Raw genomic sequence first — 16,633 nt, forward strand, 5'->3', positions numbered from 1 at the left:
AAGATTGCAGTTTATTCTAGCAGATTTTTGATTTCGGTATAAACCTGCAAGGAAGATATGTTAATAATGTTTTTGAATGTTCTAGGCTTCTTACATTTGCCAGTAATGAACAGAGGAAGCTCATGTATACCATCAATGTTGCTGTATGGAGCAACGTTTAGTCTGTCCTTTTTAAATTTCGTTCCTGCCACAGTTTCATCTGATGTTTTGGCAGCATTTTATAGGTTAGACTCATCTCATCTATGTTAGACTTGGCAAGGTAACAGTTCATTTTCTTTGACAATTTCTTGAAACTTCACAGAAAACTCCTTAGACGCCTTGGTATTAGCAGATAGTTTTCCACCAGTAACTGAAACAAACCAAATGCATGAGAGGTTTTCCAGCAATGAATCCAGTCTTCCATAGCTGCGAACTCACTTTTGGCCTCTAGATTTATGTGCAAACTTATTGTTTTCTTCTATAATGGCCCCAGATATCTGGGTTCCTTTGTTTCTTTCTTTCTTGGTGTAACCACATCCACGGTGCATTGTCAGGCAGTTCATGTTTAGGTTTTTTCAATGTTTTGTGATTCGTAAGAGGATATATTGTCACTGTACGTGACTTAATGACTTTCCAATTTCTTCTCCAATCTTTTATTATCTTAGTGCCTACATTGAGTTCCTTGGCAATTTTTTGGATTGATTCCCCCTTTGATAGTCTTCATAGCACTGCTAATTTTTCATTTAACAGAAGAGTAACATGTTTATGTTTCACTTCTACATGTTGAAAAAACACACACAACTGTACAATGTACACAAAATAAAACAAATACATACAGTACTGCAATAAACACAGAAGAACAGTGTCATAAAGCCACCAAACAGTAAGCACTAAAAACTTCACAATACAGTACTGTACAAGAAACACAAACAATGACAGAAATGATACGAGAGATGGAGTACTGAACCTGACAAGCTATAACAACAGTTACCTGTAAACAACAATACAGTAAAGAACAATGGCACAATTAGTAGTGAGTCACAACCTTGAGTCAGGGCAAGTCTGACTTGAGCAAGGTCAGATCAAACAGAGCAGTGGACCAGCCAAGGGCGGACAAAAGGGTATTTCTGTCACCCGACAGAAAAGGAAGGTTTTCCATTTGTGTTGATTATTTCATATCCACTCCAAGGTGACTGTTGAATCACTCCACAAAGTAGCCTTGTTGCCATCAATCCCTGTTCCCTGGCAAATGTAATGATGGAGTCAGGAGCCAACCAATGTGACAAGCAATTCCAAACTAGGTAAGGCGACTTTGATGGTTGGTGCCAGTTGCATCACAGAACACATGGTCTTCTGCAGCATCACTTGTGTTTATCATACCTATTCATCTGGGAATGTACAACAATTGCGAGTGATGAAGCTTAGAAACCCAAGAGTGCTACCTATGTGCAAGATCTGTGGACAGAACTTCCCTTTGCAAGACTTCTCAGCCATGTGTGTTGGAAGATGAGTTAACAACAATCCAGTGGGTGTGAACAGGCCGAGAGAGTTGTAAAACTGAGCAGCAGCTCCAAGAATGTTTCTCTTGGTTGCCAATTCGTTGGTTGGGTTTTCCATTATCCTTTGGTAGTCAGTGGAGGTGGAGTCATCTTCTGTATTCTAGTCGATTCCAAAGAATCGTGTTGCGAGCTTGGTTCCAAGGCCTTTGGCATTCCATATTACCTAAAATATTTTGAATTAGTTGTCCATTTGGTAAATGTAAGGCTTATTTGCGGGAAGAGTACTGTCAGTTCCTGGTAAACAGTTGCAGCGTTCTCATTGTGTCTCACACTAACTACAAAATCATCTGTGAATGTAGGATTGTCAACGAGTGCTGACACTCACGGATATTTGCCAGTATTTAGCTATGCTCGCTCCCTTAAAGCAGCTGATAAAAGGAATGTGCTTGGCGCAAATTCAAGTGGTAAGTGTTTGAAGCAATATGTTTTCACATCATCTATGATGGTGTATGCACCATACTGAGTTTGTTCAACATGATACTAAAAGAACCTTGTGAGATGTCTGTCTTGTTCATTCAAGGATATCTGCAAGGAGGCTTGGTCCACATCACAGACTAGCACCATCGGAAGTTTGTGGGATTGTAATAAGGTTGCGAGTACATCTGGCATTTGATTTGATCCTGTTTCGAGAGTATCATTCAAAGATGAAGAGTCAGGTTCATGTGATGATGCATCAAACACAATCCTGTATTTGATGCATCCACTGCTGCACTTCTTCACTAGATGAAGAGTCAGGTTCATGTGATGATGCTTCAAACACAATCCTGCATTTGATGCATCCACTGCTGCACTTCTTCACTACATGGTGTGGCAGGTAAAATATGTTTGCCACTGTCTAGTCCTCATGTGCAACTTCTGCATGAACCCTCTTAATGTAAATTTACATGGTCTCATGATAAACAAGCTTCAGCTTCTCATTCCCTTGCAACTTGTTTTGTAAGGAGCAAAGATGTGCTTCAGCAATTATGTGGATACTGGAGAAAAGTATATCCTTCTTTCGGAGCAGGCATCCAAACCCACGGCCATTCTCCACGCGGTGTGACTCTTGAAACTCTTGCCAGAGAGGATGGTCCATGTGTATCAATGCTTGCTCTTGACGCTTTGTTATGCCTGTTGCCTCTAAGTCCCAAAGAAGTTGCACTGACTTGTCAGGGATCTAATTAAAGCTATCCTGAATTAAGCTGATGGTTTTCTTGTTAACTGCAGTACTAGTTTGGATTCTACTAAGAAAATAACTGAACATTGTGGAAAGGGGAACCAGTGAATGTGATACTTTAGTTGGTTGTTCCAAGGTAACAATTTCCCAGTAATAATCTGCTCAAGTCAGGACTTCAGTAGGGTAGATCTTCAGTGTCTCGTCTTGGATCCGCCAGCTGTGTACAATACAACAGGGCCATATCTCCTGCATCTTGTGGTACTAACAGCTGAAATACCAGTTTATTGCTGTTTTGAAAAGTTGTTACTGATATGCAGGCATTGAAGAAGTATACCATCATATCAAAATGAACCTTTCTCCTTGAGGGGGATGAAGTGCAGGATGACTCAAATGTTATCAGCTCCATAGCTGTGGTTGAATGACCTTTGGTTGGAGAGATTCTGTCAGTAAACAGCGTATAAAACTTGACATGATCCCCTGTGTCTAAGACGGCACATATCAATCTACTCTACAGCTTGATTCTCTGATATCTACGTGAGCAGTTTGTAAGTATTTGCAATTGGAAGTCATCATTTTGATATTGTTTACTGTCATAAGGTGGCTATTGCAAATGGAAACGTGGTGCTCATTTTGCACAGGATTCCTTTCCCCATTTAAAGCTCTGAATTTTGTTGTGGCATCATCTAAGTCATAAGAGATAGCAGTTCATTTTCTTCAGGGTGTGTATTCTAGCCTGTAAAATTGCAACATTTTGGCAACCTTGACACCAGTGCTCCCTTTCCTCACAGTACACACAGAAAGGGTCTGAGCTTTGTTGTTTCTTCTTCTTGTCACCTTTTGTCTTAACTTGCACATGAAAGGCAGATGCTGTGGGTACATATTTCTTTTGTGGAACAGTATCTCTGTGCATTTTGCGTGTGGTGAGGGCTCCCTCCTCCTCTTCATTGAGAAACTCCATGAGTTGCATCAGATTCACTTATTGGATCTCTTGCCTTCTTGTATGGAGAAACCAGTTTTTGCAAAAGTCTTCTGGGAACGTATGTAGCAGCTTTGAGGCAAACACTTTCCTAGTGTTCTTAGTTCTTGAACCCACGTATGATAAATGTAGATGGTGTTGAAATCCTCTGGAAGCATTAAGGTTATTCAAGAAGTCAAAGTAGCTTTATGTAATTCTGTTCTTATCTTCTTACTTGTAATTAAAATGTGCTTTGTCTACTCTTATGTGTCAGCTGTAACAGCAATCCCATTGACAAAATCCTTAGGTTTCCTGTTTAAATATCCACAGGTGACTATGTGATTATTCATAAGCAGCACCATGAGTTTTCATCTATTGAGGCAGTGAGCTGCTCGCAGAATAGGGGCCATGCTCCTGTGTCACCTGAGAAAGGGTGCAGCTTAATAGAAGACAACTTGATGTCCTGTAGGCATGCTGGTGAGCTGCTGAGATTGGCAAATGTGTATCTTCTGTATTTTTATCCCTTGAATGTGATCCTCCTAAAAGCCCTTCCGTAGATGGCATATTTGCATTTGTCAGTGTAGTCTTCACAAGTTTCTGTGTTGGCCTCGCATTCTGCATCATCCATTAGATATTGTGTTGAGTCACTGAGTGTGATCAGCACTTCTAAGGTTTCTGCAGGTGCTCCTGACAATGTCTGCCTTCCTCTGATGACGTACAAACATCAAACCCATTCATCTGGCTCATGAAACACTTAGCATTCTTGAGTAGTGTGGCCCACTTGCATCATAGTTTGGGCAGTATTGTAGCTGCTGCCTCTTCCATGGTGTGGTTTGCTTGGTTGCTGCAGGGGTCTTTCTCACCCCATAACGAGATGCCCGCGGTCACGAAGAGACGGCGCTGCTGTGCAGTAGTCACCATTAGCAGCCCCAGGAATGCTCATTCTTGCTAACAGACTGTGTTGCAGTCTACTAACACTTTAGCAGTTCCCTTTGTACCATATAAATATTATGGCAAATTCACAATATTGCTCTGCCACCAACAAGCATGCACCAATTAACCCCATATACAAACAGAACCAATGAGTAATCTCCTTGCGAGTGTAGTACAGCAATGCCGCAACTTACTTGCGTGTTCTGAATGTGATGTGGTGTGATTGTATTTTGAGACTGAACTAGCTCAGAATCTTCTCTGTCAATGTCAAATCCTCTTGAATGTGTAGTAGCACCTATTCTCTTCATATATTCTCTGGTTTTGGCACCAAAATTTTGCTATTCACTAGCCTTTTAAGGAATTCAACACAATAGCTTTTGCTCACACGTTTATTCACTGTCCACTACAGTTTCAGTCACAATTATATTACATACACTGCAGAGGGCAGCACATTCTACAGTTTTGTATACAATGCCAAAAGATGGCATAAATGTCTCTTATTCCCTGCCCGTGTCGTGAAACAGGCACTGAGGTCACAACTGTCATGTTGTAGAGCATACTCTGCAGCAGGATATTGTGTGTGGCCCATATGCACTCTCTGTCTATGCTATTCATCCTAACTGATAACTTGGTGGTAGTCATACCGATGTAGAAGGCCGAACAGTGCGTACATAAAACTCACCCAGTGCAGTCCCCAACAGACAGTCTTTCCTTCTCATCCCACCTTATAAGTCTCCTCTGACCCAGGGTTCAGGGTTCTATAACTCTCGCAATTTCTTAAACCTCACCAGTCCTTTTCCTTCATCCCTCGTCCTTCCCCCTTCAACCCTTTTGCCATAAGAAGGAGCCAGTGGTTCTGAAAGCTTGCACGTTTCCTTAACTTTTTATTTGTGTTTTCTCCTCCTGCCACTTGGGGAGTAGACTTTTTATCTGTCCAATTACATTATAAATTTAATATCTTGTGTGTTACTGAAGCATTTCTACAAGGTCTTGTCTGATTGCCTACCTGATCTTCTGTTGCCTTTACCATCTCATCTCTCAAAGCTACCCATTTATCTTTTGTTTTATTCCTTACCCCACTTCATTCAATTGTTACTCAATGCTTCCCTTGAAACACTCAACAATTTCTGGCTGTTTAAATGTATCCAGACCCTATCTCTTTAATTTCCTACCTTTTCCATAGTCTTCCATTTTAATCTACTGTTCATAACCAATAAATTATGTCAGTGTCCACGTCTGCCCATAGAATTATTTATTAAATTTATATGAAACCTTCTCCAGGTCTTTTCCATGTATATAACCTTCTTTCATGATTCTTAAACCAAGTGCTAGCAATGAATTTCTCCTAGGTACCTTCCCCTTTCATTCTTTTCCCACAGTGCACATTTCCCTCTTGTTTTCTTTCTCTTCCTCTTCCTCTTCCTACTACTGAATTCCAATTCCCCATCACTATTAAATTTTCCTCTGCCTTAACTAAGTGAATAATTTCTTTTATTTCATCACACATTATTTCAATCTTTTCATCATCTTGGGAATTAGTCAGCTATGGTGGATATTGACTTTGAATCTATCTTGGCTAGGATAATGTATTCATTATAGCATACCCACATTCCTATTTTTGTATTTATTATAGATCTACTCATAAATTACCCAGGTTGGTCTTGTATTTGTAATCGTGCACCCACCTGACTAAAAGTCCTCTTCTTCTAGCCACCACATTTATCTAATTCACACTATATCTAACTCTAACCTGTCCATTTCCCTTTTTACATTATCTGATCTAACATCCTGACTAAGGGATCTAACATTCCACACTCTGACTTATAGGACACCAGTTCCGTTTTTCCTGGAAACGATGTCTCCCTGAGTAGTCCCTGTCCGGTGATTCGAATGGGGACTATTTTACCACTAGTATGTCATACCCAAGGAGAATACTGTCATCTTTATATCATACAGTGAAGCTGCATGTCCTTGCTTTCAGCAGTTCACTGTATCATCATACTAAGACCGTGTTCGCAAAAGTTACAAGGCCATATCCATCACGTCATCAGATTGTTGCCCTGCAACTACTGGAAAGGCTGTTGCCCCTCTTCAGAAACAGGTTTGTCTGGCCTCTTCAGAGATACCCCTCTGTTGTGTTGCACCTGCAGTATGGCTATCTGTCTTGTTGAGGCACACAAGCCACCCCACCTCGGCTAGCTGAATAGATATAATTACACATGAATGAAATTTATTATATTATCTTTACCAGTATGGTTCTTATCATATACGTTTTTCTGTTTATTACTTCAGATTGTGACATTTAGATTTCTGTCATTGGGCTATTTCTTTTTAATGTATAAGTAACTCATCCCCTCCTACTTCTTTTTTCCATCCTCATGCCCCCACCATCCTCACACTCCTACTTCCTATTTACTTCATTACCCACCATGACTCAAACTACTGATATTACGTAATACAGAATATATTAGCATTACTAATTCAGGATGCCACATAAATGGAAACATCATCTTTCAGTTATCAGCAGTTTGATTATAACAGCAATCTTTCTAATTAGTAAGCAGCTGTGTGGGATGGATAGCGTATTGTGTTGCAATCACAACTGTCACACTGTATGAATTTCACACTCTGGATTCTCAGTTTGCATTTTGTGTTACAGGTTATCAGTGATTCAGATCTCCAAGCAGAACTGAATTTACAACTGCAGTGTTCTGCAGTTTGCAAATCATTTGCAGCAGCAGTGACTGTTTTGAAGAAATCTTACACATTTAAGGAAGAACAAATTATTACAGTGTTCCGTGATGCTTTAAAAGGTCTTGAATTTCATAAAAACTTGTCCTATGTAGATCTATTCATGGACAAATGTATCAGGAAGATGCACAGGTTAATGTTTTTAATTTCTTCAAAATGGTTTATCCTTATTTACAGGATAATGTAAAAAGTATGCCTTTACACTCCTAATATTCTTTGACTAGTTCTTAGTGATGTGTGTAAAAGCATTGCATTAGATTTTATCATTGTACAACTGTGTGTCTGCTCAAATAGGTGGTCTCTCACAGAAAAATACCACAACATGGTTGTCGATACGACACTTGGGCTATTAGCACATTATGATGTGGAAGTACAGCAGGCAATTTACGCAGGCTTTCATCAACTGATATTGGAAGTTGTTGGTGTTAATTACACCCCTAACACATCTAGTCCTTTGTTATTGAAGGTTGCATTCCATACAAAATTTCTTACAGAAATAATTTGCTTTGGATTAGCTCACACTGACAGCAAGGTAATTTTGAACACTTGTAAATTTTAATTAAAGTCTTTCATGTTTGTAAATAAAATATTTTGGTGTAGAATTCTGTAAACAACATATTTAAGTGAAATTAACAAAATTCCTCATTTAATCATATTGGAAAGCAATTTCTCTTCAGGTGAAACAGAGTGCATCTGAGATGATAATCCATTTACTGAAGAGCAAGCTCATTGTGAGTGATGATTGTTGGCAAATGTTCCTCTCTGGTATGCTTCCAAATCTTCCATTACTTCAGTGCTTTATGGAGAAAGAATGTGCATTAGGGCGCTGCATAGTGGGTATATTTGATCCAAGAAAGAGTGACAGTATCATGATGCCAGCAAATGAGGTTTGTTTAACTATATATAAATAATTATTAAACCGTTCGTTGTGCAAATAAGTGTTTTTGAAGCTAGTTATGTCTGTATGCTACAACTACTCTTGTTTTGTAATGCTGATTGTACAAAATCAAAATCTAAATTTCAGTCGCTGTTACAGGTCTTGAAAGCAAATATCCGTGCACTTTTTTGTGTTGATGACTTTGTCAGGGAAGATGCAATTTCTTCTCTTACTTATATGCTATCAAAGGAGAATCAATCATTTGAGAAGCTTCCGAAATTGTCTTCAATTAATCACAGTGTTATGAGAAACATATGCATCATTGAAAAGAAAGTGGATCTTTTCAAGACAAGAACTGTTGAAGGTGTCTACCAGGTAAAACAATATTATGGGATGATGATAATGTATTTGAATGTGAAATTGAATTTTCGAAATATTTTACAGAAATTATATCTTTTCCTTGAAATCAAAAAAATATTTTTTGAAGTACAACAGAGATTCCTTAGAACACAGTAATCTGTAAATTAAGTTGGGAGCTTGTCATAGTAAATGTGGGGTAGCCACCAGAAAGATTTATAATGTTGGGTTAACCCACAAGGAAGCCTCATGGCATCATTAACACTCAAACTATACATAAATGATGCAGCAGCCACTGCCATTTGTATTTACAGAAAAATTCTAAGTTTTGACTGTTCTCAAGGTCTGTATAAGTTTGTGGCGTCAGAAGAAAGTTTTTGAGTCTTTAGAATGAGTGGTCAGTTCATGATAGGTCTACTTAATTGCTACACCAGTGCACTGTCACAAAGATGGGACATACTTATGTGAATAAGTTCCTTGTTCCTTAATCCAAACTAATATCTGTGATCACAAATAAATATATAAAGTTGCTATGCCTCCCATGAAAAGCTTTCTAGAAAAGTTTTGCGAACCTGATCTAAATAATGTTTTTAACAGTAAGCTGCTTGTCTAAGTTTACTTATAATTTGTGTCTAAGGCATATAATAAAGTAAACAGGAAACTGCTCTTTTCATGTCCATACCAGCACAGAATTTGAAGCTAGCTATATAACACAGTTGCTTGCTACAATTCAGTTGCATACAGCAAGACTATTTACATGTATATATTAGTAAAAATTCCTTTAATGACTCAAGCCTTGCAAATTAATTGTAAGTGCATTTATTTAAATCTTGTTACAGGTGGGCAGTCTGTGCCAAGTAATGGAGCTTCTAACTAACACAAACATTGAAGCCCGTATTCAAAGGTCAGCCTTGACTCAGTTAAGTGTGATGCTTGAAGACTCGAATTTGCAGACAGTATTCCTTGATCAAGGAGGACTTCTTCCATTGTTAAATATTTTTTATAACTCATTAGTAAGTCTACTTACAATTGTCTTGTTCCTTAAGCCAAAATAATATCTGCAATATGGGAAGAAACAGTGTATGATATTGTGCCTGGAACCAAAGATGTAGTTTCATGACCAGTACATTTACATGTGTTTGTTTATACCTAATTTTTCCTCAGTTTGAGTGACAGTGTTACTGTGGTAACCCAATTCACATACTACTTCTCATTGTTGTAGTATACAGAAATGCTTCAGTATCTAGTTGCTGTGACTTTTTTGCCCTGCTCTTGTAAATTCTCTTTATTCTTGTAATTTTTAGTATTTTCAATATACCAGATTCTTTTGTTCCTTCCAGGTAGCTGCTTCCTTGTGACTTTGGATTCTGTGCTGCAGAAAAGTCTAACTTCTAAAAAATCTCAGGACACTCTTATTTAAATGAAAATGTAAAAACTTTCCCCTTGCTATCCATAGGACACACTCCCCACCTCTTATCTGTGTAGAATCGAAAACACATCTCACATTAATGTTAAACTTTTGAATTAAAAGTGGAAAATAGCTGTGATATAACATTATCAGCAATAATCTCATGCAGTCATTGGTTTTTGATTGTATCTACATCACCTCATGGCCACAAAGCCACAGGTTTTGCTTATCAACCAAACTGAAATTTCATGTTATTAATCATATCTTTACCAAAAGCAGTACTGTTAGTTTGGTTAAACAGACATTTTCGTAATGATAATCACTTGAAAATTCCCTTTCCAATATAACAGCCAACTTCCAATAGTGTATCATGTCAAATGGTGGCTTATAGGACAAAGACAACTCTCACCATCTCTACATCAAGGTCAGAGACAGAGGTGGATCACATTCTAAATCTTCACCCACTTTGCAACAAAGTGTTTGTCCCTTACACAAGGAGGACAGTCTTTGTGTTGTGGATTTCAGTCCCCCCACCTCAATCTCTTTTCAAAGCTTTTCCTGATCTAACTGTTAAACAAGCTCTGATAATATTCATGCATGGCTTCAGAACATACTCTACTCAAAAAACATGACTAAGATGTTACCTAACACAGGCACAAATCAATCAATATGGAATTCCTCACAACATCCACTTGTGTAACAAGTGTATTCAACTCTGGAGAAGTAGCTTGGTGCTCTGCAGAAATCAATTCACACTGAATAAAGTGTCACATACATAGCTGAATGTAAAATGCATATTCACCATACTACTCTTGTGCTTGAAACATGTTAACATTTTTTTTAAATGCAAATACATATGATCTGTCACTAAATTATGGAAAATCCAAGATGGAATAACAACATTGTTCTGAAAAGGATACATTACTACTAACCATATAAAAGAGACATTGAGTTGTAGCCTTTTTCCCCTCCTCCACTCCTCTCCTCTTCCACTGACCCCTCTGCACGTGGGATAATTGAGTTCTACTGCCCTTGCCTCTGCTCCCAACTCAGACCAGGCCATTTAACTTGTATGGACATTAAGCATATAGAGTATGATGCTCTAACAGTGAACTATTTAAAAACCAATTGGCATAAAATAATTGGAGCACCCACAAAGTATGAGAAAATTCATAAATTTGCTGATAAGACCATGGCCCTTTCCAGGAAACATGCTCTTTGACAAATGCAGATGAACAGAGATGCTGTTCATTATATCTCTAAAAAAAAAAAAGGAGATAAAGCAATATTTAAGAATTTATGAAAAGAAAAGTTGCTACTCACCACATAGTGGAGATGCTGACTTGCAGATAGGCACCCCCCCCCCCCCCAACCACCCACACACACACATGCACATGACTGCAGCCTCTGACTGCTGAAGCAATATTTGTGCAATGTCGAAATCAGACTTGCTTGTTCCTTTACATACAGTGATATGAGCATCGCAGTTCTATGGGTAACCCCAAACCACGTACCTAAAACATACATTTTCCACCTAGACCACATTGCAGTAAACACAAAAAGAAAACAATAATGAGAATCTCTCATGGAGCTATAAGTAATGACAATGTAAGTGTAACTATGTTCAAGGATGCAGCAAAGAACTTAATACCAGCCCTGAAAGACATATTAAATTTTCTCCTAGTGAGTGAAATACATCCAGCTTGATGGAAATGACTTATCCCTAAGAAGGAAAACCCACATCAACTAGTGATGATGGCTAGAAATAATCATTTACTTGTTGTACTCTTGGAATATATCATTCATGATATATGTTCTCCTTGTGTCTCTATTTCTTCTTATCAGTTCTGTCATCTTGTAAATACCATTTCTGTAGTGATGATATCCAGCTACTTTCACTTGCAAGACATAGAAATATTAATGCTGACCACTATCCAAATGAATTTTGGCCTGCCTTCAGATGGGTGGAAACCCCCATAGTTAAACTAAATGGAAATAAGTTCCAAGCAATTTAAGTATCTCACTAGAAGTTAATGAGGCCCGAATTTCTTGAACAGTTGTCCCCTATTCATTGTGATGTTATGCCAAAGCTTGTCAGTACCATATCAGAAGATACTGAGTAACTTTGAATGACCATCTCAACTGAGCACACTATCACCATGTGCAGAAAGGTATCCACTTGGCTTTATGTCCTCCAGAAGTTTCTTAACTCATTCTTATAGGTCGTGAAAATAACCTAGTACCATCACTCATTTTGCTGGACCTTCATTGTTGTGACGTAATCTGATCTACATCTACATCTACATTTATACTCCGCAAGCCACCCAACGGTGTGTGGCGGAGGGCACTTTACGTGCCACTGTCATTACCTCCCTTTCCTGTTCCAGTCGCGTATTGTTCGCGGGAAGAACGACTGTCTGAAAGCCTCCGTGCGCGCTCTAATCTCTCTAATTTTACATTCGTGATCTCCTCGGGAGGTATAAGTAGAGGGAAGCAATATATTCGATACCTCATCCAGAAACGCACCCTCTTGAAACCTGGCGAGCAAGCTACACCGCGATGCAGAGCGCCTCTCTTGCAGAGTCTGCCACTTGAGTGTATTAAACATCTCCGTAACGCTATCACGGTTACCAAATAACCCTGTGACGAAACGCGTCGCTCTTCTTTGGATCTTCTCTATCTCCTCCGTCAACCCGATCTGGTACGGGTCCCACACTGATGAGCAATACTCAAGTATAGGTCGAACGAGTGTTTTGTAAGCCACTTCCTTTGTTGATGGACTACATTTTCTAAGCACTCTCCCAATGAATCTCAACCTGGTACCCGCCTTACCAACAATTAATTTTATATGATCATTCCACTTCAAATCGTTCCGCACGCATACTCCCAGATATTTTACAGAAGTAACTGCTACCAGTGTTTGTTCCGCTATCATATAATCATACAATAAAGGATCCTTCTTTCTATGTATTCGCAATACATTACATTTGTCTATATTAAGGGACAGTTGCCACTCCCTGCACCAAGTGCCTATCCACTGCAGATCTTCCTGCATTTCGCTACAATTTTCTAACGCTGCAACTTCTCTGTATACTACAGCATCATCCGCGAAAAGCCGCATGGAACTTCCGACACTATCTACTAGGTCATTTATATATATTGTGAAAAGCAATGGTCCCATAACACTCCCCTGTGGCACGCCAGAGGCTACTTTAACGTCTGTAGACATCTCTCCATTGATAACAACATGCTGTGTTCTGTTTGCTAAAAACTCTTCAATCCAGCCACACAGCTGGTCTGATATTCCGTAGGCTCTTACTTTGTTTATCAGGAGACAGTGCGGAACTGTATCGAACGCCTTCCGGAAGTCAAGAAAAATAGCATCTACCTGGGAGCCGGAATCTAATATTTTCTGGGTCTCGTGAACAAATAAAGCGAGTTGGGTCTCACACGATCACTGTTTACGGAATCCATGTTGATTCCTACAGAGTAGATTCTGGGTTTCCAAAAACGACATGATACTCGAGCAAAAAACATGTTCTAAAATTCTACAACAGATCGACGTCAGAGATATAGGTCTATAGTTTTGCGCGTCTGCTCGACGACCCTTCTTGAAGACTGGGACTACCTGTGCTCTTTTCCAATCATTTGGAACCCTCCGTTCCTCTAGAGACTTGCGGTACACGGCTGTTAGAAGGGGGGCAAGTTCTTTCGCGTACTCTGTGTAGAGTCGAATTGGTATCCCGTCAGGTCCAGTGGACTTTCCTCTGTTGAGTGATTCCAGTTGCTTTTCTATTCCTTGGACACTTATTTCGATGTCAGCCATTTTTTCGTTTGTGCGAGGATTTAGAGAAGGAACTGCAGTGCGGTCTTCCTCTGTGAAACAGCTTTGGAAAAAGGTGTTTAGTATTTCAGCTTTACGCGTGTCATCCTCTGTTTCAATGCCATCATCATCCCGGAGTGTCTGGATATGCTTTTTCGAGCCACTTACTGATTTAACGTAAGACCAGAACTTCCTAGGATTTTCTGTCAAGTCGGTACAAAGAATTTTACTTTTGAATTCACTGAACGCTTCACGCATAGCCCTCCTTACTCTAACTTTGACGTCGTTTAGCTTCTGTTTGTCTGAGAGGTTTTGGCTGCGTTTAAACTTGGAGTGAAGCTCTCTTTGCTTTCGCAGTAGTTTCCTAACTTTGTTGTTGTTCCACGGTGGGTTTTTCCCGTCCCTCACAGTTTTACTCAGCACGTACCTGTCTAAAACGCATTTTACGATTGCCTTGAACTTTTTCCATAAACACTCAACATTGTCAGTGTCGGAACAGAAATTTTCGTTTTGATCTGTTAGGTAGTCTGAAATCTGCCTTCTATTACTCTTGCTAAACAGATAAACCTTCCTCCCTTTTTTTGTATTCCTATTAACTTCCATATTCAGGGATGCTGAAACGGCCTTATGATCACTGATTCCCTGTTCTGCACATACAGAGTCGAAAAGTTCGGGTCTGTTTGTTATCAGTAGGTCCAAGATGTTATCTCCACGAGTCGGTTCTCTGTTTAATTGCTCGAGGTAATTTTCGGATAGTGCACTCAGTATAATTTCACTCGATGCTCTGTCCCTACCGCCTGTCCTAAACATCTGAGTGTCCCAGTCTATATCTGGTAAATTGAAACCTCCACCTAAGACTATAACATACATACATTATGTGCAGTGAAAACTCTAGGTGATTTTAACTAACTGTACTTGGGTTACTTCAGTGGCCACGTATTTGATCATGTCAGTGTTTCATATGCCCAGGTAGGGTGTTTATGTCACTAAAGTTATGTGACTACAATACACTATGACTATTTCAACTCCTTGGTGTGCAAGTGCCCTAGTATTTTGAATCACCTGTCATCTTATTGTAATAGTAACCCAAGGTTTCATTTACGTACTGTCCAAGTTCCACCCATCCAGAAAACAAATTTCTCAGCTTGCTTCTCCATGGCCTTTGGAGCAAGCTACCCTATGCTTTATTCACGATCTAATGCCATACTGCATTGAAAAAAAAAAAAAATTATCATTCCATCTTCATTATGTTTCCATAAAAATTAAAATATATGCTTATTTTCTTTTACTTCTACATGCTGTGCTTCTTCCGCTTTTCATTTCTCAATCACTTTTTGTCTCCTGTCCTCCTCACTTGTGCTCTAGCACATTAGTCTTATGTTCATTGTTGCCATGACTCATAGTGTAAATCAACTTACCTGTTATAATTCTTGTAATTATATTTTTCACAAATTAATTATATTTCTGATGTAGCTTTTACTAGTTTCACTATTATTGTCGTAACTATTTCTAAATATTGGTTTCTGTATTAGGGGTGAGAACTCTTATAACATGTGCATGATAATGAATGTAGTGTAAAATACAGTGCCGGTATGAAGAATGTATGGTATTATGTAGGAGAAGTTCTTATGACTCGTCTTACCCGTATAAATATATCAACAAATAAAACTAAATTATCTGCATTTTCTTTCAGATAGAAAAGAACTACACATACTTTCCTGATTCAGTTGTTCCGATAATTAGTATTTTAAAAAATTTGTGCCTGAGACATACCCGCATCCGACAGGAACTTAGTCATCAGTCATCATTACACTATGCAATACTACGAGGTAAACCGTCAAGATTGTTTCTATTGTATGTTACCAGGATAGATTTAACAGCAAAAATTTTATTTTCTGTGAGGGGTTCTGGACTTGGGGGAGTTATGTAAGTAAGATTCTGTGGTCGCAATTTATTTTAATAAATGAGTTAATAATCTGCGTTTAAACTGTTGTATGTTTGGTTGTTCTTAAAAATTGAGAATGTTTATATCGTAGTGCCATCCAAATAAAATTTCCTAATGATCTAGATTTGTCAAACTGAACAATTCATTTTCATTAAAAACACTAATTTTAATGTTCTAAACTGTAAATACAGTATGAGCTGGTAAACTAAAATATGTGCAAGAACTATATAGTATTTCTACTTTAAGCAACTTGTCAATTATAAAATTAATGAAATCTGTAGCCACTACATAAATAAATAACATTGCAAAGTTAAAACCAAGTCACAGTAAAACATTATTAACTACAGGACTAGAGCTTAAATTTGCCGTATTTGTTTTTAAATTTCCTTCTGAAATCAGCTGGGTAATCTGTAACTAATGAGGAGGTATTGAATAGGATTGGGGAGAAGAGAAGTTTGTGGCACAACTTGACTAGAAGAAGGGATCGGTGGGTAGGACATGTTTTGAGGCATCAAGGGATCACAAATTTAGCATTGGAGGGCAGCGTGGAGGGTAAAAATCGTAGAGGGAGACCAAGAGATGAATACACTAAGCAGATTCAGAAGGATGTAGGCTGCAGTAGGTACTGGGAGATGAAGAAGATTGCACAGGATAGAGTAGCATGGAGAGCTGCATCAAACCAGTCTCAGGACTGAAGACCACAACAACAACAACAACAATCTGTGGTGTTACTTTTTATAATTTTACTTTACTTGTGCATATGTTTTCACAATATTTGCTGTTTATCAGTGAGGGATGTGGGAAAAGTTCTCACACTACTGAGGAAGGCTTTTGAATAACCATGTTTGTGCGAATAAAATTCCCTTATTTACATATCCCGATTTATACAT

At 38.7% G+C, this 16,633-nt stretch overlaps 1 protein-coding gene across 1 annotated transcript in view; it reads left to right on the top strand.

The window, feature by feature from the left end:
• LOC126191621 (rotatin) overlaps nucleotides 1–16,633 on the top strand; it is a 378,723-nt gene that overhangs the window by 124,308 nt on the left and 237,782 nt on the right. The window contains exons 9-14 of the mRNA XM_049932539.1: nucleotides 7,242–7,465; nucleotides 7,628–7,865; nucleotides 8,011–8,220; nucleotides 8,370–8,585; nucleotides 9,407–9,580; nucleotides 15,492–15,627. Coding sequence (XP_049788496.1) covers nucleotides 7,242–7,465; nucleotides 7,628–7,865; nucleotides 8,011–8,220; nucleotides 8,370–8,585; nucleotides 9,407–9,580; nucleotides 15,492–15,627 — 1,198 coding nt within the window. The remainder of the gene's footprint in view (nucleotides 1–7,241; nucleotides 7,466–7,627; nucleotides 7,866–8,010; nucleotides 8,221–8,369; nucleotides 8,586–9,406; nucleotides 9,581–15,491; nucleotides 15,628–16,633) is intronic.

This window comes from Schistocerca nitens, chromosome 1, assembly GCF_023898315.1.
Source record: "Schistocerca nitens isolate TAMUIC-IGC-003100 chromosome 1, iqSchNite1.1, whole genome shotgun sequence".
NCBI classification, from domain to species: Eukaryota; Metazoa; Arthropoda; class Insecta; order Orthoptera; family Acrididae; genus Schistocerca; species Schistocerca nitens.